The 23,102-nt window shown below is 40.3% G+C and overlaps 1 protein-coding gene across 1 annotated transcript in view; it reads right to left on the bottom strand.

Annotated features, from left to right (window-relative positions):
• Positions 1 to 2,278: 2,278 nt before the first annotated feature.
• The window catches only part of LDLRAD3 (low density lipoprotein receptor class A domain containing 3), a 103,480-nt gene continuing 82,656 nt past the window's right edge, over positions 2,279 to 23,102 (bottom strand). The window contains exons 5-6 of the mRNA XM_066552596.1: positions 4,227 to 4,572; positions 2,279 to 2,608 (exon numbers count right to left, since the gene is read on the bottom strand). Coding sequence (XP_066408693.1) covers positions 2,347 to 2,608; positions 4,227 to 4,572 — 608 coding nt within the window. The 3' untranslated portion in view covers positions 2,279 to 2,346. The remainder of the gene's footprint in view (positions 2,609 to 4,226; positions 4,573 to 23,102) is intronic.

Genomic DNA, 23,102 nt, shown 5'->3' with positions numbered 1-23,102 from the left:
CTACTGCAAACTCTTCAATGGTGTGGGGTGTGTTTTCAAGGCAAATATGAAGTTTATAAAACTATAACAGAAAACCATTAAGGTTAATACAGCATAACACAGCTCTCTTACAGAGGCCAAGCAGAACCTCATTGAAAGGCAAGAGGGACAGCAGGGTCCAGTGATCACAGGAGATGTCCCTGCACCCATCTGTACTATTAATTCATTCACATACTTGAGTCTGATCTACCTGTAAAATAAAGAATAGCTGTCTGCTCTGTGCAATGACAACAGTCTGCCTATGGCCTTGGTCAGTCAGTAATAAAGCTAAATCCTGCTTTGTGCAGGACAGCAGATTTACACTGCTCGAGTTCTCAGCAAAGATGAAATCTGAGCCACTCTTATACATTACTTTGCAAGGACCTGGGAGCATCTTCACCAATGCACTTCACCACAGGCTGCCTAAGCCTGTAATGAAAGCTGCCCTTAATCTGCTTCCAAAGCCAGCCTAGCCCATCAGCATTAGAATTCTCCAGGACTCTCCGCCCTGTCCTCACACCATGTCCTCAGTCCTGGAATGACCTGTGTTTGTAAATCTATCTGGTCCCTGCCTCTTGCATATTTGGAATCTGTGGCAACAGACTCCAAAGCTGGAAATGAAAAAAAAAAAAAAACAAACCAAAAAAACACCAACCCAATAAGCAACACCCTAACTCCCTCCCTGAAAAATCAGGTCTATTTGTAAGAACTGAGACTGAACTTGAGTTGTTGCCTCACCTACACTCCAAATTCTTGGGTTCTGAGCATGTAACCTTTGGGCAAAAGAATCTACCTTACAAAGATGGGGAGGAAGAAAGCAGAAGGTGTGGGCAGTTAGCTTCCTTCACTTCCTTTAAAAAGCAAAGTCTATTAATGACACTATTCTTTCTTACATAGAAAGAGTGGGAAATGTGGGATAAACAAACACAAATAATTTTTCACGGCAAATTTCCCTCCAGACAAGAGGAAGACACTGTACTGTGTTCTGTAAGTACAGCACTGCAGTGGCATTTAAATTCACAGCTTCTTCCCTCTCTAAATACCTTTAACCTCAGAGGTGCTTTCACATGGTGATTCACCAAGGTGCACTGAAACACATTTGACAGGAGACCATTACAAGACTTATGAGAGAACAGACATAAATAGTTCTGCTGCAGAAGCTACAATTTCAACCAAATAAATGTGAAAAATGCAAACCCTGTGAAAACCAATGAGCTTATCAAAACCAAAACTTTGACATCAGAGTTCTTGTGGTCTAGCAGAACTAAACCCAAGTGATACGCTCTGTACATACCTACACACAGGTAGGTATCCATGTCTGTTCACACACATGCTGTAGATGGGATGTCAAGCCCACACCTTTCACTGCATGACCTGCTTTCAGGTATTTTACAAATATAGCAAACTACTAATGTAGCAAGCTACAATAAAGCTTTCTGTCCTGGGTGTTTGCCTCAAAGAAGTTTCAGTGTTGAAGCTTTTGCTGGAACAATTTGGGGGTTTGTTTTGTTGTTCAGTTGTGGGGTTTTTTTTAAAAGGGAATATATGGAGTAATGTTATGCCACACAGGAAAAGAAGCCCTGCCCTGTTGTTTTGAGATGCTTCAGTGCCTCTGTACTCAGCCTTGACATTTGACAGATAAGCCAAGCTTTGTGGTGTTGCTAAGACAACCCATGCAAATTTGGCCTAGATACTGGCATCTGGGGGAAAAAAACCTGACTTAGAGTTGCTGCATCCTCACAAGCTTAAACCTCCTTCACAGTGAGAACGTTCCAGACCACGCAGAGATGGGTCAATAGGAGATCTTCTGCAGTTTGGGCACCGTTAGGAGACTGGCATTGGGCACCAGACCTCCAAGCAGCATGAGTGCCTCTCATGTGCTCCAGTGACCACCAGTTGGCACCAGACAGTAAGAAGAAACAGCTCCCACATTGAGAGGATGGAAGGCAGTCTGAAAACAGGAGTCCTTCTGGCACAGTTCTCCTGTGCAACTTCTGTAAATATTATACACACACATATATACATTCATATACAGTAAGCAGTCCAATAAATACACCACATCAGTTCTTTTGACAAAGCACTGATGTTTCTCTTAGTTTTCTGAACCAGAACTTGCTCACAGAAATACTGTGGAGAGATGATGCGACTCTACGTTTAGCTTTCCTTGCTCTGCCTTCGATGAGCCCAAAATGCTGAATTCAAATATTAACTCAGTGTGAACTCAAAACAAGTCATCATTCAGGCACACGTCCCCCTGAAACCTATTAGCCACAGCAGATTAACCCAGACACAGTAAATGCCTTCTGGCCATCCCAACTACTGGAAAAGTTACACTTCTCTTTCAGCAGTGTGGCTGACCAGAGGATCACTCTGATCTACTGTCCTCTCCAGCAGAGTTCTGTGCCCATCCATGCTGCCATGGAAATCTCTCGTCCAGCTGTCGGATGTGCCCACAGGGCTTTCTGCCACGCGGCTGTCTGCGCTGGCCAAGCTTCCCGACCGAGAGCGGTAAGGAGGAAGGTCTGCCTGATTAGGGGATTCAGATTCAGAACAGTAAGGTGGTGGAGGAAGGTCAAACCAAGGTGGTCTGCTGTAAGACACACAACAGAGTAAGAAGTTACTGAAAACAGTGGGACAGAAGATCGTACGCAGTACTCCAATGATGAAAAAAACAAACAGCATTTCTCAGCTTTTCAGTTATGACACATATCAAGAGATCTCAGGCCTGCTCCCATTATTCAGGTAATTTCAAAATATCCACACCACCACTGGGAAGCAAGTTTTCTGGCCAAGGTGCAATATAGTAATCACAACCAACCAATTTAACAATCCACACGCTGAGTTAGATGGCTGTGAACTTCCAACAAAGCTGGCTCAAAGACAGCTGTACAAGAGGTAAAAAACTTTTCTGTTTAACATTTACTCCAGAGAAAACACTAAAAGAAGTTACATTAAGTGGTGGATTTACACCTATATATGATGATGCAAGCAGAAGAAAGCTCCAAGGAAACTTCCACTAAGTGAGAGAGATTAATGGCTTACAGTCTACAAATAAATAACAAACTGAATTCTCCACACTGACAAATCACTTTGGCTGTCATGAGATCACACGCAGAACAATTGTTAAGTAGGCACAGGCAAGATGAACACTGCATTCAGGAAGACTGTTCTGATAGCAAGCAAGTCAGAGTTGAGCAGATTGGTAACAGGCACTGGGAGCAATTAGCTCCAAAACTGCTGATGGTTTTATCAGCTCAGGTGAGAAATGATTACAATCTGGACACCTGCTCATTAGTTGTCCTTAATAATGAAAATATATCATTAGTATGAAAGTCAACATTAAGACAAGGGACCTGCAGCCAAAAGTGGTAGAGAATAGGAATTTACAATTATTCTTATATCCCACAGTTTGTACTGTAAAGACCAACAGGGTGATAGTGAACAATCTGAATTGTTGAAGTTTGTACCATATCCTTTTTAGGTACAGGGGATGTCTGCTTACAAGTTTTGTTTGGAAAGGCTTTACAGACAGAGGTTAAAATGAAGGTTAATTATCTACAAATAAAACCAGTGTCATAACCACATAACTACAAAAGCATCATATACAAGCCACACCCACACCAAACTTCAAAGCACTTTCAGCTATTTAAATTAGGAAGAGTCCTTTCCATTCCAGAGTTCTGTTTTTTTCTTCTCTTGGTAAAAGGTAAAACAGTGCAAAGTAGAAGAATGATACAGTTCTTTATAAAAGAATTGAAGAACGCTCTCACCTTTATATTATTATCATAAATGAACAGGGCTGTATTTTGTCAGTTCTATGACCTACAACTTACCTGAGGTTTTTTTTGGTGAAACTTCAAATTCAGTTTTCATATTTTGATTCCAGACTGGCACAGGTTATCACTACTAGACAAGTGATACATTCTCCTGCCATTCTTAAAATCTTACTACCAATATGTGCTAAGAGACTTGAGTTTCCCTCAAATCCCTTTTAATACCAGTAACAGTAAACAGACCCGAGGACCATGAATTTTTCATACACAGAATGAGCTCAGATTTACTGAAACTTGACCCTGTGCAGGTGACAGAAGCACAGCACTGGACTTCTGTCAACAGCAGCAGTAAGTGGGGAGCAGTAGTACAGGTTACCAGAGCTGCAACCAGCAGAGGGATGCTTTGGGGAGGCCACAATCAGCTCCTGTACATACCTTTGGTCGAGCACAGCCTCAGAGTAGGATGGTGGGGAGTCCAGCTCCAATGGCCTGGGGTAGGGCTGGCTGGCCATGTACTGGATGCCGTTGTTGACATTGTAGGTGACGCTGCAGTGGTGCGGGTGGTCGAGGACCACCAGGCGGGACAGCAGCACCGGGTGCTGCAGGCGATGCACTGGCAGCGTCATCAGATTGTTGCGCTTGCGCTGGTGGTGCAGCACCAAGGCCAGGAAGGCCACCACGAGCACGAAAATGACAGAGCTGCCAATGATGGCGTAGGTAATGCTCGGGTAGTAAAGCAGCTGATTTTCAGAGGTCACGTAATCCTGGCCGCTCCCTGCTTCTGCAAGACAAAAGGAAAAGGAAGCCTGAGATTGGTTTCAATATAAAATTGATTTTGTCCTACGTTGTGTATTCTGCTAACACGCTGCGTGACAAAGAAAGCTTTTCCCTTTTCCTTCAGATTGTGAAAAATGAGCTCATTAAAAGCACATGCATGCAAACTGGAGATGGTAAAGTATCCCTCAGTCCATCCTCACCCACAGTAGTGCCAGCATGTAAACTACTAGGGAGAGACAAGCTGAGATACACACTGTAGTAGGAAGCATGAGCATTATCATGGGAGTATCTCCCCCATCCATACCTAACAGTCACAGCTTTGGTTTCCAGAGGTGAGATACCCAGTTCCAAGCCATAACCACAATACTTCAGCTGCACCTGGCAAAGCTCACTAGAATCAGACATATAGAAGGCACAACATGTTTTGCTTTTTTTTTTTTTACCTTACATTCCCCTGACACCATTTAAGCCCCACACCCACAAAGTCATGCAGTCATTGAGCAATGTATTTTTGGGCAGGAATTTCTCTTTCAGTGCAGCCTGTAATTCCTTATAGCCTCAAACAGGCTATTCTGACATTCATCTACCTCAAGAAAAATATGAGGCTGAGTAAAAACCAAACCAAACTAAACAAACAGAACCTCAAATCCACACAATTGTGGATGATCCATCCAAATTCTTAATTTCCTACTGCAGAAGGCTGGCACAGTTAAGTCTTGGCATGTGATTTTCCTCTCTTTTCCTTATCAAGCAAAACTGCTTTTCAGTCATTCAGAATAGCAACAGAACCACTAACATATTTCTCTAACAACAGATAATGAAACATACACTGTGCCCAGCATAACGGAAGATCTTTACTCAAGCATCCATTGTTTTCATCCAAGATGCTTTATGTATCTCTCTCAATATTTGATTTTGGTAGTTCACTTCCATGGTTAAACACCAAAGCACAATTTCCAGCTTCACTAAAAACAGCTTCTGCATTTGTCAGTAAAACAATACAACATAAAATGGCTAATCCTTTAAACATCTCCATTTTAAAGCATACTTTCATAAGAAGAGATGAGATGGGGAAAAAAGACTGTAACAGAACCAAGAAAACATGATTTCTTCATTATGAGAGTAGTGAGGCACTGGAACAGGTTGCTCAGAGAAGCTGTGGATGCCCCATCGCTAGAAGTGCTCAAGGCCAGGCCGGATGGGGCTCTGAACAACCTGGTCTAGAGAAAGGCTTCCCTGCTCCCAGCAGGGGGGCTGGAACGATAAGGTCTTTATGGTTCATTCCAACCCAAGCCATTCTGTGACTACTGATCCTGCTACCAACTATGAAAAGTACCACTCAGCTAGAGCTGTTCCACTAATGATGCCACTACAACCACAGACCAAAGCTTTGCAGGATAGATGCAAGCCAGACTTTTCCTGTTACTTAGTGTAACACCTCAGGGAGGATCTTTGCTAACCTTACTTCCTTGTGCAACTGTGCTAGAGAAAGCAGAAATCACTGTTTCCAGTCAACATTTGGTCTCTGGCTCACTCAGCAAAGTGAACCAAGTCTGCATGAGGAATGTGAATGAGAACAGAAGGAAGGAAAGGAATTGACATGCATTAGTAATTTTAATTACAGCTCATCACGTATTACTCTGGCTCCTTTAATACACTCCCTAAATTCAACAGCTGAGAAATGAATTCGTGTCACGCATCACAGACAAGGGCCAGTGCAGGGAATATAATGACAAGCAGATCATTTTATGCAAGCATCAAGAAGTTCTGCAAGGACTGACCCATGGATGAATACTACTACCTGCAGCAAGTGCAAGGAAGGTAAATCTACTATGACATCCCAGTAAAATACCATAAGACTCTCAAACAACTTGGCCCACTGGTTACAGTACATTGGCATAAGGCTGAAAACAGGATGCCTTTGCAGACCTGATGAGACCTAATTAGTTACCATGGGGTCATTCTGCAGCAGCACAGTCTCTTCTCTGTATAATCTCCATCTTACTAAAAAGAGGAGAAAAATGAGAAGTGAATTATCCATCAACTTTTTTTCCCAAGCTTTTAAAGTTATCCACCTGTTTAAGATAACATCTTCTAGGTCCTACAAGAATCAGTTCTATAAATCCAAACAAGTTAACTAGACTGCTGAAGAAAAACTGCTTTGTCAAAAGTCAGGTGGGATCTGATGACCAGCTTCAGAACAGTGTGAAACAAAACATCTCTTATCTGATTTTACAGTCCTTTTCATACAACAACTATTGACATATTTTGCAGAGATTTGGGATAACTTTGCAGCTAACACGCTGTTTTGGAGATTTGGGATTACTGTGGCTAATGAAACATTAATTTACCAGTAACTATTCCTTTTTGGGTGTTTAGATCTGTTTCTCGTATTCCCATTTAATTCATTGTCTTTCTGAAACCCAGAGCAATCTAAGGGCATGACTACAGATCTGTGTAGAGGTCTCTGAACCAGAAGCAGAGCTATTAGGGTGCTCTTTTGAAAGTGCTGTCTGGAGCAACCTTTGAACCAGCCAATGCAGCAATATTGCATTTGGGACTGGAATTAGCATCTCCATCAGTTCAGCTAATTCTAGCCCATGTGTGTCCAACATGAAGCAGCACAGAGGAGTACAGATATATCCTGTGAAGAGGAAAGAATCTGCTTTATTTGTCAAGTGCTCTTTCTTGCACCCCAGGCAGAGTTGAGGATTTGCATAGAGACACCCTCCCCACACAAAGGATCCAGCTCCCTAGACATGCATAGTCTTGATACCTGTCCAGGAACGCATTGTACCCGAGATGGAGTTCTAACCAGGAAGCTTCAGCTACCATTGAAACTAAATCTTTTTTCACCACAAAAACATTACTCTTACCTTATTGGTGGGTTTTCTGGGCCAGGAAGACATAACCTTAAGGTCCCTTAGCAATCCAGACTCACAAGTGAAGTCCATTGGCACTTCACTTTTGCCGTGATATAATTTATTCCACAAAGACCAACCTGTACCTAATCTCTCTTTTCTAGCAAGGCCAGTACATCCAAGACTGCAAAAGATGAAAGTAACATTACCTGAGCCTATCAACACTGCTTGGCTTGCAGTTCTAGAGAGGTGAACTGCCCTTAATGGTCTTCCAAAGTAATGTTTGACAAGAAAATTGCTCTATGGCACAGCTAAAACAAAACATAGTAGAGAACTATGAGACAGTTTGGCATACAGGAGACTTTTGCATCAAGTTTTTGCTTTGTCTTCCTATGTACCTGATCATGTTGAAATATGTAACTTTTTAAAATTCCTTGATAACATTCTGGTTTTTTTGTAGAGCCTGGTGAATATTCACAGGTTTGGAAGGGAATGAGAGGTACTGAGCTGAGACTGCCTGATGAACCTATCCATTTGGCACTTGATGTAAAAGGAAGAAGGTGAGATAAAGAGAGCACCTGAAAACTGTCTGTAGGACATGCACGACTACTTAAGGAAACAAAATCCATGACTCTTTAGCTCTGCTCTAATAACTTGCAGCAAATGTTTACACATCACAGAAGTCATTTAACTGAATTTCTTGGTAATTCAGTTATCGTCTCCCAGGAGAAGCAGGCATTATCCAGGTAGATTTTAAAAGCTCTGTCTGCTCTGCTACTAAGCGCAAATGCATGAAAAAGAGTGAGTGGGCAAACAAATTTCATCTAAATTCATGGAGCATTTACTATTTCGTGCCTTTTCTTTTCCCCTTAAGAAGATCCATTTTCTATCATGCCACATATAAACAGTTTATCAATGCCACTTACGCCTATTAAACCCCAGTATCTGGGAAATGCCAAATTCACAGATTAGAGATTTTTGGAATGTAAAAAGCCTTGTGAACAATTTAGGAAAATACTGATAAAGGAAACATAGCAGGTTGTGCTTAGAGGTCTATTTTTGACTGTGAACAAATTGGGGCTGCAGCCCGGTGTTGGGCACCAAAATATTGGAATACGATCCCAATATTACTAGGTGGAACGTGCCTGGGCTCTTCTGGCCCTTGCTGCTTGGCCAGAGGTGGCAGCTGTGGTGTTTTCACCTCAGAGACACTTTTGGCTGGCTGGATGTTGCAGCTGGCACTTGGAACAAGTCCAGGCAAGCAGGAACTCAGTTTTACCTCTGGTGGAAGGGCTTTAGGCAATGGTGAAGGAGAAAAGGAGACGGATTCTGACGGAGGGTTTAATCCAGAGCTTTTTTCCAGGGTCACAGATCTCTGAATCTTGTAACAGCTCCAACAGAATCCCGACCGCATGGTGTCTTTTAAGCCCCCGGGGAAAGGGGGAGGGAAGGGATAGGTGTGCCACCAACCAGGTAGGAGGGAGGAAGGCTCAGGGGACAAGTGACACTTGGATAACCCAATGACCCCAGGGCTGAGGGGCACCTTTTGAACTTCGCCAATCACACGATACCCTTGCTGGCATGCCAAGATTGACAGACAGCTCTCAGCAGGACACAAGGGGAGGGGAAGGGAGAAGGTATTGGCACACCTGGGAAAGGACTGGGATAGCTGAAACAGGATATTGCATCACACTGTAACAAAAAAAGATCTGAGAGTAACTGCATTAAGTCTGCCAGACACAGGGATGAGAGGCTATTATTTTATCTTTCACAATCCTCTGCTCAAGCCTGGCTTTTCACAGTTCATTGGAGAAAAAGCTTTTGAAATACATAATCTAAGCAGACATCTGTAGCCTTAATGAGCACGAGTCACGGTCCATCTCCAACAAAGATGCTACTGTAACAACACATTTAAATTCCAACTGGTTAAAGTGCAGAGCTGCAGCTTGGAAGGTTAAAGAACAAAAATCAAATGCAGACAGGCAGAGCCTCTGCACATTATTTACTTTTTGTGTTTGGAGTTCTTAGGGCATCCAGCTAAGTCTCTCAAAACTCTTATTAAATTTTTCATCCTTGATGATTTTATGTGCCACTAAAACAAGTCTTTCATAGATTTTTGTGCACTGAACTCTCAGAATGTTCTTTATTCTAGTGATGTTTTTCTAACTGACTTATCTTTTTTCCTATTGCCCTTCTCAGTGTTACAAACAAGATCTCTCTCAGACAACAGAGCACCTTGACCTCATGAAGCCTCCTGCTAGGTTACCACTGTTTCCCTCCTGAACAGCTTCACAGTTCCCACAGACACCAGAGACAAGGATTTGTTTTCAACTGCATTCAAAGCGTGTTTTTGCCCTGCTATGGCTTTCTCTGTTTCAGGCACAGAATAGAGATTCACTAATGGAAGTGTTACACATACAAAACAGGTCTTATCTATGGGAATTGGCCAAAGGAATACAATATGATTACATTTTTGCTTAACAGGTACTTGGTAAATGGATAAGATTTCTGGGAAGGCACCAGGATGAAGCTCCTTTCAGGTATGTCTGTAAGTTATGGCTTTACAGACAGACAACAGGCACCTGCACAGACGTCGTGGCTTCAAATGGCACCAAGGTTATCTCCTGTGTTTAACTCCCTGCTAATCACAACTGTCCCAAATGCCCACAGCCCAGAACCACAGCAAACAGAACAGCCCTTCATCCAAGAAGTTGGAGGAAAGGGTGGATCTATTCCCAGCTCTTGAAGTTTCCCATCAGGTAATTTTCTCCACCTCTGCCTGGCTAGCCCCACCTGAAAACTAGATAGTGATGTTCCCACATTCCCAGGACATTCTCCAAAGCTGTTCCATACTGACAAGAACTACATTTTCCTGAAAAGTCTAAGTGTTTCAAGTATCAGTCAAAAGTCTTAAATACCACTGGATGCTCTGTCTTTACCTATTCTTTCAGATGACTGGAAAGAAAGTCATGACCTTGCCTGCACAAACACAGCAGGACGTCTTGATATGAAGAACTTGTTAGCTGTACATATATATATATATATATTTACATCACTATTATTATTAGTATAGCAACTTCAGCTCAGAGCAATGAAACAGAATTTCTCTGCATAATGCATTTGAGGCTCTGAGCAAAACAATGGTTATTGCTCCCAAGAATGTAAAGCTATGTGTAAGACTTGGAACTATATATAGTTATAAAAGTAGCTAGCAAGACACAGATAAACCTAAGGACAGTAGCAGTCAGCAGAATTAGAAGCAGTGCCGGCATGTCTCATTCAGTACACCAGAATGGGTGCATTACCAGTGCCTTCCTCCCCAGACTTAAATCCTCATCCTGACCACACGCTGCAAGAGCTGTGCTTTCAAGTCTTTGCAGCTGCTCTAAATGAGCAGCTGAGTCAGCCTGAAGATCAAGAGCCTCACCTCTCACATGCCATCCTTTTTTATCTTCTGCAGGGCAGGATAATTACTCCATGCACTTCACACACACACACACAAAGAAAAGCAGCAAACTGAGCAAATAAGTGGAGAACTAAGAAATACTTAGCAGTAGTCATAGCAACCAAAGTTCTAAAATTAACTTGGCAGCAATGTAAAAACCTGCAAAGCCAAAACCTGCCATAAAGCACAGAAGCAAAAGGTCCAGGCTTGGCAGCTGGAGGGAGCCCAAGGAGGAAATTAAAGTGTTACTCAGAAGTAATTTAGGATTACTCCAGCACTGATCTATGCAGCAGTTCCTGGACACATGATAGGATAGTGGTGTACTTTGATTAAATCACAGCCACTACAAAAACCCAGCCCAAAAGAGGGGTAAAACATAAAAAGGAAGCACTTTGTCCTGTAAGTCTCCTCTTTCTGGTTTGCAAATGTAGAGTCACCATTAACAAGGCTACCATGAAATTAGTTACTATAGAGTTCTTGCAACATTTTAGGACAGGAAGATGCCGCTCAGGAAGAGTCTGGGGCACTGAAAGCTTTAAGGGCTTGTGCTATTATTGGCCCCTCCAAGCACTAAATTAAACCTGCTCTGCAGAAAGAAAATCTCTAACTGCACCCACCAGAAGGCTCTTGGGTAGACCAAGTTATAAAATAAATCAAGAATCTGCATCAAAGAAAGAAAAACAGTATTAATCTTCATAGCATAAACATGCTCTGGTGCTCTTGCTGAGACACATGACAACTACACACCTCCCAGGCTCTAGTGCCATTTCAAACAAGGTGCCTAAGTTGAAGATAACAGCCACTGATCCTAAAGCATAGCCTGCTCCTTCCTCCAATCTCCCAAGAGATATTCCAGTCTCACACAGTATTCTCCAACTGCATAAAAAGTCCAGGTTTGGGGTCTTTGGCTGTGCATAATCTCTTGTGTGCCATTAGTGAGTAGTATAGGACAGTCTTGAAAGTTAAAACAATATAATATTTTAATGGAGACATTAACAGAACTATGAAATTCAACCAGAAAGACCCAAGCACACTCAGTCTCCAATATTTAAGGAGTAATGGACATACACTAAAATACAAGTTCCACCTCATCATGAAAAAGAATTCCTTTACACTGAGGGTGGCAGAACACTGGAACAGGCTGTCCAAGGAAATTACGTCATCTCTCTCTGGAGACATTCAAGAGGTCGCTTCGAACACTAGTGATTCTTTGATTCTGTAACATCAGCTTCATCTTCACTTCTTTAACTAAAGCATACTGTTTTCTACCAAAAAAACTTGGCATCACAGGCAAATGTATGTGCAAGTGCACTGTGCTGTCTTCTGCAAAGGTTAATTGGAGCTCTGAGCCAGGAAAGAGCCTGGACATTGTATCAGCTCCCTGCCAGTGCAAAGGCATGCCCTACCTTGATTATTTTGAAAGGTCATCAGTACAATTCTAAGCCAAAAGTATGATGGAAAACAGGTTTGGCAAAGGATGTGGGTGGCTTTGCCTTTCCTATTCCCTAAGTGTTTAGAATCCAAGTTTCCATGACATACTCCACTCATATTCCTTGGAATCATGTGAATATCTAGGAGGCAGAAAAACCAACAAATAAAAACAAAAAGTAAACTAATTAAAATGAAAATTTGTAGACAAAATGCTTGTGTTTTTATCATCTATCAACTGTGAAAAGAAATTACACCCATTGCAAAACTGTTACCAATTTATCTTGAGTGATCTGTATGCCTGAAAAAAATACATGTTATTTCAACAGAATGTATGGGAAAAGCTGAATGTGGGATGCTGTGCAGGACAGCTGAATTGCATTTTTATAGTGTTTATTCTGGAGGCTGGCAAGAAGAGACACACAGCGCTCAGCTAGAATGTGCACATTAACTTTTTCCTGGGTGCTGATTAGTGCTATGAACAGCTGGAGCATAAGAAGGATAATAAGGCTTGAAGAAATACAGTGCAGGATTTATGGAGCCTGCAGTCAGGTATACATGGCAAGAAGTACTGCTTAAATGTGATTTAAATCTATTTTAGAGTAAGTTTATAATCAGTTTATAAATTTAGTCTCATCGTTCAAGAACTGTATTTTAATGGCTCTGATTTTTGAAAAAGTATTAGTACAACATCCATGTCCTATTTTACATATTAATATTGTCAATCCTACTTATTTTCTAGAATTGTGAAGAAGACACGTTGCCAGATACACAGTACACATAGTTTCACTTGTTCAAGAAGCTACTAACAATCTAGAAACCATGAGCAGGTTGTGATCCCGAGTAAAAAAAGAAACAAATCTGCAGAAACAGAGAATACCTTCCAGGTCACCTAATCTCTTTCCATCAGCCATTCATTCATACCTACTCAATGCCCCTTCAATGGCTGCCTCCAGGATGCCACAGAAGAAACCAGCAGCAAATCCACTCCAGCAAGAGCCTGCAGGCCACCCTCTGGCTCTAGGAATCAAAAGGAGATGGGAGAGGAAAGCAAGACTACAACAACTGAGCAATGTGGGTAAACACTGAGTCCAAAACAAAATTAGCTCAGTGCTTGGCTCCAACAGACAATACACCTGTGTGAAGTTACATTCTGAGATGCTTTCCCTCTTAAAATTATCCTGACTTTGCATTACATTTGTTTGACATACAAACTAATGTTTCCTTTCAGGCACAAGCTTCGTAAACTCAAGAAACTCTTGCCAAACAGTGGCCTCAGCAGCTTTACTGTCTTCAGGTTCCACCTTCAGGAAAGTCTTAAGAAACATTGTACCTGGCTGCAAACCAAATTCTAAATATTTCCTTAAATATTATATGCACATACATACAACAGGGAAAAAAAAAACCACCAAAATACAACAGCAGAGAAGACAGCAACTGGCTGTGAAAGCAGCTCTTGCACTGCCCTTTTTGGCCTTCCTGATCACGAGACTCAGACTGTCAAATGCCAGAGAAAGAGAGAGGGAGGAAGAAAGAATAGAGAAGCAAATGAGGCAAAGAGAAGAAAAAGAAAAAAGCTGCATTTGAAAGCTAGTGTACACAAATGGGACACTAACAAGCATCTGGAAGGCATTAACACCAGGAAGAAGATAAACATGTCCTTTTCATCCTCTGCTAAAAATCTCACTTGATCAGAAGAGATGACACTGAAAATAGGGAGTGGAAGGGAAACATTCAAAGGCTATGGCTGCTGTGGCTCATTAGAAAATTGAAAGCTTTTCGGGGGGTCCAAAAGGCTCTGCTCTGAACCTGAAACTATTCAGTAATTACCTGAATGACAGAGAATGATTATTCAGCTTGCTGTTAGGCACATCAACCCGGCTAGATGAGATCAAAATTAAAACTTATTTTAAAATAGCAGAAATGGTCAGGATCACATGTAGTCAGGTGTCAGCAGGGAACAGTATGTTCACTGGCAGTGAAAAATACAACCCCAACAGAATCTAGCTCTAGCAAGGTGTGTGCTCAAGCAGATATCCAGCTCAGGACATCACACTTTAAAAAAAAGAGCAAAGGTGAATCAGCACTTGATGGAGAACATGAATTATCAGATGCCCACATAGACACTAACTACCAAGAAGGGATTGTTTAGGCTGAAGAAAACATTGCAGGGAAGCCTTTAATATGTTTAAATATAGAAAGTTTGAAATTGAGAATCAAAACTATGCCTGCTCTAACAATGTAAGTGCAGGGCTTTCAAACACTGCAGGGAAGTGTCCCAAATTACTAATGTGAGAAATCACAGCTTTGTTTCACACATCTAATTGATTAGAGCTGTCACCTCTGCCAGTAAATAAACACTAGTAGCACCACGTGCCTCCATGCCTAGATTTCCAGTTACACTGATCACTCTAATAGTTTTTCCATAGGGACTATCATTCCTGTAAGTCCTCAGGAGAGTTTCTCAAAGTTTTTCTGATGAATATAAAAAAAAATCCTATCAATTTAAAGTGTGTACATTCCAGGTTGAATTTGAACCACTGACCTCCAAAGGGAAGGCACCACAGTAACTTACTACCTACATGGGTAGCTCTGGTGTGAGGCGCAACTTGGAAAGTGGCAAGGAGAATGCAGCACTGGAACAGATCCCCTTGAGCTAGCAATGGTCTAGCTGTGCCTTGGATATACCCTGAGACCTCTGACAGTTCTGAATGCATACACTGGCCTGCAGTCAGAAATAACAACACTTTCAACCCTGACAATCAAATAACCCAAAACACCTCACAGAACCTAAATTTGGGTTATTTCTCCTGGTGAGCTGACAAATCTGTTTCACCAAACCTGTCTTCAGATACATAGAAAAAAGACAAAAAACACCTTCTAACAATGAGGATGGCAGCCCTCTTGTAAGGAGCTTTATATCACTTGTTACATGATCCCATTATTCTCCCAAGTTCAGTAGGAGTTCATACTTCATTGACAAATCAATAAATTCTGTAAGCCTTAGAAGCTAACCATGCATTCAGAATGGAAGGAGGAGCTCACCCCCTCCTTTAGAGTGCAGAGGACACTTGGACACCTTTACCCTGTGAATGGACTTACTGTAACATTTCAGACAGTAAATCAAGATATTACAGTACCTGGGACTTGATCCAGAACCTTTTTTTTTTGAAATATGCATTATAAAAATTTTGGTCTCACTTCAGCAAGTTTTCATATAAATAAATTAAGCAAAAAAATATCTTTAATTACAGAACGGAGAAAATTGCTGCACTTGATGAAAGGCTGTTTATTCAGCACTGACAAATGCAGCCTAATGAATGTGAGAGTGCCAGCTTTTATTCTTGCTGAAGATGTAGTCTTCTTTTTGTTTCCAGAGAGATTGTGGAAACATTTATTTTTCCTTTGACCCTGGCTGACTGACTAAACTAGTCATACTGAATTGTGCAATTCTTGATATGAAAAGCATGTGTACAATGCAAGAAAGAAAAATGTATTTTAAAATTTGTATTAAGAGGCAAGAATCATAATTATTAATCACTATGTCAAGATAATTACTGTATGCAAGGGCAAATGAAGAGACTTTTGGTGGCATACTTATAGTTCTCATTCTGCCTAAGAAGACTGGAGGCAAATAATAATGATTAGTACAGCTTAGCATAGTTTAAAAGGCACTGAATTAGCTAATGTGTCACATGAGAATGAACCTTTATTGACAGAAACTTCAGCTAATGCATAGCAGTGCTAAAGAAGGTTAATAAAAAACTGGCTTATCACAAGGAAAGGATATTAACTGCATTATGGCATGATTCTGCAAAACCCCAATGAAACCATGTTTGAACACTGGCAGCCTATTTTGGCCAGCTTACTTGAAGACAGAATTAGGTTGATGGAGAGTGCAGCCTGAGAAACAAAGATGATGAATGGGGGAAACAGGGCTTAAATATCAAGAGAGAAAAAAGCATGCTTTATTTAGTATCGAGCAAATATTATTAAGAGGAGATATGACTGAAGTATTTATAATAGCCACTGGTTATAAAAAATAAGCTCAGTGAGTAATTCTTAGATTATTGGGCAGATCAGAACTAAAGGTGAACGAGGGTAAAAGGGAAAAGATGCATGACAAATTTAATGAAATACTTTTCAGGATGAAGAGAAAATAGGTAAAATGATGCTTCATGACTAAATTTAAACAAAAGCTGGGGGACTGTGTGGGCTGGGTAAAAGCTTCTAGGGAGCATAATTTGTAATAGTTGAGACATGTTTCCATTTACACACACACAAGCATCTGCTGCAATTTTAAAAATAATTCTTAACAAAGGTTAAGAGTTTAGCTAATTTGAAAGAGGAAGAAACAAAACCATTTACTACTACTCCTTTATAGTATAGATACAAATGGCCAACTATAGTATTTTTTAGCACTATTCCTTTAAGTATTTAAAGACAAATCACATAAATGTTACAGTAATACAACAAGATAGGTAAACCTATTCCATACCTAAAAAGCAAGACTTAAATTAATAAAACAATTCACTTCAAGTTGCAGAGCTAAAGATTGTCAGCCAGGATCAGAAAATGAGAATTCTCAGCTTCCATCAGCCATACCCTGCTCTCCACACACACAGAGACTTTAATGAATTATTTACTTTTTCTTTACTATCAAAGAGGAGGCAGCTTTATTGCTTTACTCTTAAGGTGCACTTAATTATCCTTGAGCAACCCAGTCCTGTCCTCCCCAGCACTCTCTGGTATTTTAACAAGCTGTCTATATACAGTGTTCACACGTTAAAGATGGAGGCTGATTTAATATGCCTACGTCTCAGCTTAAAAACTTGTTTAAACTCAAGTTAGGAAAGAAAATTAAAATAGAAAAAAAAAAAAAGACCAAATCACACTGGATTCTAGTCTAAGTGGAACAAATCAAGTATCTAAAAAATACTGAATAAAAATGCATAACAAACCACAGACACACACTGGTCTGCATGACTCCTGGCTCCCTTTACAAACCAGCTTTTATTTTTCAGCTGATTTTGTAGCTGTAGATAAGCACTCCATAAACAAAGACCTCTGGATGCTGAAGGCCTGACTGATCATAACATAACTATTTAGCAGTCACTCTTACCTGTGCTTGATGGTTCCTCTGCATCATGCTCACCTGTGCAATTCTACATGCTTCTCTTTGAACTTTTTAAATACATAAACAACAAATTGTGCAATTTGCTTTCATCAGGCTTTTCACAAAAGTTTCAAGAGCTGTAAAATTGGAACATAGTGATTACCTGTAATTCATAAAGTGACAGATGACCTGGGAGACCTCTATCTAGGAAAAATAAAACCTAAAATGCAATTTTCACACACTGGGGTGTAACTATCCTGCCTTGGGAGTGTCACTGCAGTTTTGAAGGGATTAAAACAAAGAGCAGTCTCCATAACTAAGCCAGCTAAAAGTTTAATTAAATACAATTGCTTGCTGTGCTTCCCTTCCCCAAACAGCCTCATACATATTTATCACTGTAATTACAGCAGTAAAAACCTCCACAACTAATTATGCCATGCTTCTCATCTTCTGTATGCCTGGAATTTTTTACATAATTACTACTGAAATTAATTGCAAGTTAGTTAATTTTGCACTTTGTCCTTTCAAGCTTAATTGAAAATTAAAATTTTTCAAACCAGTCATTCTTGAAAGCATGGTGCTTTTACCTCAGATGGTGCCATAACCAAAATGCTATTTTAATGGCTTTTAGTAATACAGCATAGGGGAGTAGTGTAAATGTTATCATTTAAAATAAGAGAGCATTGCTCTAATGCATATGTACCATATGCTTGGTAGTGCTACACTTTCCATAGAATGTTCAGCCTGTCCAGTGGCCCTTGGCCTCTGGTGCAGTGCATTAGCATGTCATCCCTTGAGGCAGAGACTGCTATCAGCCACAGTTAGCTTAGATCCAGCTCAAACCTGGAATTTCATCTGACTATGGTTTAAGCATTGTGCTAATATTTTAAGGGTGACTATTGATTTTGGATGTCCAGTTCTACAACTGATTTTGAAAAAGTAATGAACATTTCCTCCCTTAAGAGGTATGGGAAGAGGGGAAGAGCCAATATTTGACTTGGTCTAGAAAAATAATTGCCCAAAAAGTTTTGACTTAGCCCAGGCAGCACACAGTGTCCTCATATTCTAGGGTAGTCTCTGCAGTTAATAGTGATTTATTGATTTGGGAGTGCCTTTAATGAAGGACAACACAAAATCTTCCTATCAACTAAGGAAGCATCTAAATGCCATGCTGTGACAACAGACAGAAGATGCAGAACCCCTGGATGGGGATCCCAGCAATTTCCAAAACACAACTGGCACTCAAAGAGGACCAGTGACACATCTCAGCAAACCAGAGGACATTTCAAGGGCTCACACCATATAGTCCCATGTAACTCAATCCACTATTTTTATTATTTCACTATTATTTTCATTTAAACCTATGTCCTTAGGATCTTATAATAGTGGCAATATTAGTGGATTTTGCCCACTCAAATAATTCATTATTGTTTTAAACAAAACAAAGTCTTTATTTCAAACACCTTTTCAATCTTAACTTCAAAGCTTCAATCTTGCTGTGTTTATTTTTTTCCATTTGTCAAGAAATCTTGCAAATTTCTAATCAGATAGAAGACTTTCAAAAGTCCAAGAGAACTTTGCTAGGAGAGCACTTGTTCCTCACTCCTTTACCATAAGTCTCCATAAGCCAGTGACTCAATGGGTAATTTTTCTCTTACAATCTTTTGTTTTCAATTTCTGTAGAATCTTTCAATTCTGTAGAAATATTTAAATTTCTGTAGATTAGTTGAATATCTTGTTGCAACAAAAATCAGGATGGTTGGGGTGTAATTAAAAAGGTAATAAGAAAAATCATTGAAAGTCAAGAGCCCAAGAATGCCAAGAAAGCTCTTTCAGCAAGTGTCAAAGACCTATGACAAGTGATCGCTTACCAGTAAATGAATACAGTATTTGTTCTGTCCCAGTAGACTAAGAGCTGCCAGTGAGTAGCTGTGAACCTGTGAGCCACATGTGTATTATTAGCTAGGAGGTTCTGAGCAAACTAGACTAGTACAGTGTCAAAAAGCAATGATTTCTGTTTTACAGATAATTTGCAATTCAATGAGGAAAAAATCCCTACTTGTTTACTATGTCCAGTTTAAAAGTTGAAGCAAAACACGAATTCACTTGTGCGCTTTCATAGACTGACTATAGCTCAATACTTCTACCCACATAAAACTGCAAAGCTTTTTGTAAACCAGTCTCACATTTTCTTAACCAAAGAAACTTCACTTCTGGTAGCAAGTGTTACATAGATGTATATACAAAAATACAATGAATGATTTGGTGTGAAATTCATGATTTTTTTTGTACTCTGCAGCTTTATCTGATGAAAGTCTTCTATGCTCTTATTTGAACCTCAGAAAACACGGTTCAAAAATTTCATGCTAGTTCAGATATTCTAAGGAATTCTCAGTGCATACCTCCATACTACACTAAAAAGCATTTTTAAAACCTAAAAAGAACAAGGGAAAAAAAAAAGATTCTGTCAATGTTACAAATGTTGACAGTCATTTATTTCAACTACCCCACCACAATATTTCTGCTTTAATTAAACATTAAATCAGTCAAGTAGGCATGCAGATTTAATTACTGCTGTGGTTTAAAATGAGCTTATTTTCCCTTGAAGCCAGTGAAGGTTAGCAGGATGACCTCAGTATAATGGAAAATACTCAGTCTGGCAGGATGCTGGACACAAATTTGTCCCTTATGGCACAGTTTAAATATCATTCTCAGTAATACAATGCTCACAAAGAAGTACTGGTTTTACAAGTTTAATCCAAACATACCTGAGGGTCTATGGCAACTGAATATTTGATGGAAATAAATCAACCTCTTTTAGGGAAACAGCCTATTCAGCATTAACTTTGTCAGCTCAGTAAGAGTGGACCTGATGCAGAAGTCCCAAGACTTCTTCATGTTTCATTGATACTTTTCTCCTCTGAGTCATCACTGTGACCATTTCAGCCATCTGGGTGCAGGAGTCAGGGTCAGGTCACTTCAAGTGAAATAGTCAGAGCTTTCTTGGGGACAATGGGTGGTACAGGAAAGGGGAAAGAAAAGAGGAGTCTTTCAGGCCACATGATATCAGTTCACAGCAGTTTCCATCAGACATGACAGTGAGGATTGTCACCTTGAGCAGAGTCTTGTCCTGTTCATACCAGGGGATTGAAAGAGGCCAAGAGCACACCCACCACAATGATGGTAAGAAGTTCTGTTCTCTCCTGAGTTATGTCCTACAGGGACTTCTGGAAAGCTGTCAGCAATCTGAAACCCACCCACTGATTTCCAGACCTCTGCGAAGGACAATTTGTGTACATCTTCATCCTTTTCCTGCACTAAGATTTTTGACCAAGAATCCCAAAGGCTCTATGTCAGATGCAGACAGTGATTCTGGTTCTGGGCAAAACCCAAGCAATGAGGGCAATTACCTGCTTAGTGACAGATCTGAGTAGTTGAAAACAGGGCAAAGTTGTTTAGTAGGAAGCAACTACAGACGTCTGTATTTATTAAAAAACCTAAGTATGCAGTGAAAAGCAACTGGCAGCTGAAAAGGTAGTTAGTAATAGAGTCCTCTTGCATTTAAAAATTGCAGATGTTCCTGAGTATCTTTGCAACCCTACTCTAATACTCTGTCTAGACAAAAACACCATAGAATGTATAACATATGACACTTTCTATATCCTCTGTGGGGATTCAGCAATAAATCAGGTTTTCAGACTCAGAAAAATTGCATTCTTTTGAAAGTGACTTGCCAAATTTCAGTAAAGGAAAGGTTTTCTGCCCTTGGGAATAAACCCATGATGCTTTAAGGATGAGTACCAAGAGATCACATCCAGGAAAATAACTGAACCAGTTTTGAAGTAATAGAACCTGTAGAGATCAAGGAGAAAACAATGACATTCTATGCTGCACACCCTCTTTTTAATGCTGCATCTTACACAAACACTCCAAACTTGACACTCATTGCACAGAACAAATATTATGCATGTTCCTCATTGCATGCTAATTCTGTAACAGAGCTGCAGCATTATGACATTCAACACAAAATCAGTATTCTTCCATTCTCCTTCTTCACTAGCATCTGATAACAAAGGCAACTGGGGCTGTGTGATTCTTTAATCTCCCCAAGTTACTGAACCTACCTTCTAGGTTGTGGCCTAATAATTACAGAGCTCACCCAGGAAACGCCAAGTCTCATCTCTTCTGCAAGGACTGCTTATGCTTTCCTGTACAGTGCAATATATAAATACATGAACCCTACTTATGGAGAATGGAACACAGAGCTGCCTCCTCCCACACCTCTTCTGGATCATCCTCCCTCTTTCTCTTCCTTACCCACCCAAGGACTCTCAAATTCTCTCCTACAAAGCAATAAAATGTCATAAAAAGTGTTTCCACCCATATACCCTGAAGCTGTAGAGTTCAAGGTTCTCTCTTAAGGTGTTTTGCTCATAAACATTTTAGGATGAGGGCAGCAAGGTGTTCCATTCTCCAACAAAGATTTAACTAACCCTGATAGAGGATGAAAGGGAACATCAGCTTATCCTGGGTATTTCTGAGGTAAGTGAATGCAAGTGTTACATTTCTGGTGGAAATTAATCCTGTTTGTGCATGTGAGTCCTCCACCTTGGGAGTCTTTGATAAATGAACTCCAGCTGAGACCATCTCAGTCAGATACATGAGTGATACCAAAGCCAAACTGCTTTGCTCCACCCAAATGGAAGCAGGTACAGAACACTTCAGCTGCATTAATCTAGGTCCCTCTTTGGACTAACAGCTTGCTATACAGTGGCACAGATCTTTCAAAACCACGTCCTTCTTATTCTGTCATCTCCACCATTATCATCAGCGTATTGTAGAAAGATTAGCAACAAGCTTTCTTTCTGACTATGTCTTTGGCATAGTTTCTTTATTGAAACTCTAATGAAACTAATTCATTTGCTCACTAGTTGCTTATTGTTCCGCTGCTAACAGGATATACAGCAGTTCACTCAATGAACTGTACATCCTTATTTAACAATCCTTTATACTGCACTGTTTTTACATAAGGGACCAAGTGAAAAATCTGCTGCATTACATCATACAAGGCAAACACTTTCTTAAACAACGAAAATTTGCTTTCATCTGAAGCCCACAGACCAAATTCATTGGTTCTATTTTCTTATACTTGGTGAATGCATGCCACAAAGCATAAGTATTTGCATGGCAATACATGGTGTGTGATAAACATCTTAAATACTTTATGCAAATTCCTTCTTCCTTCTTTTCCAGCACAGGAAAGCTCCTATCCATCCTACACCTGAATTTTTGACACTTCAAGGGGTGACTTAAATAAACCCTAACTCAGAATGAATTGTATGGAAATAGCCCCAGGTTCTGACTTTCTCCTGTAACTAATGACACCCTTATAGAGCACATAGTACATGCTCCTAACTATTTTTCTTGATACCCTATAGTAAACCAGGTATCCTGGAATTTTCCTTTCACCCCTCCACTCTGACAAACTCCTGATCATTAAAATATCCGAAAAAGATGCAGCAAGTGCTTTCATCTGTCTAGAAGAATATTTTGAGCTAGGCTGAAAATCAAGAAACAGAAGATACAGACCTCCACTATTCAAGCCACAACATGTCCATGGATGAAGTCTGTTGTTCATTACCAAAAGCTTTTTGGCAGGAAGAAGACATGCCAGGAACCTGTTC

Source organism: Molothrus aeneus, chromosome 6 (genome assembly GCF_037042795.1).
Source record: "Molothrus aeneus isolate 106 chromosome 6, BPBGC_Maene_1.0, whole genome shotgun sequence".
Lineage (NCBI taxonomy): Eukaryota > Metazoa > Chordata > Aves > Passeriformes > Icteridae > Molothrus > Molothrus aeneus.
This window is presented reverse-complemented; position numbering and strand designations above follow the sequence as displayed.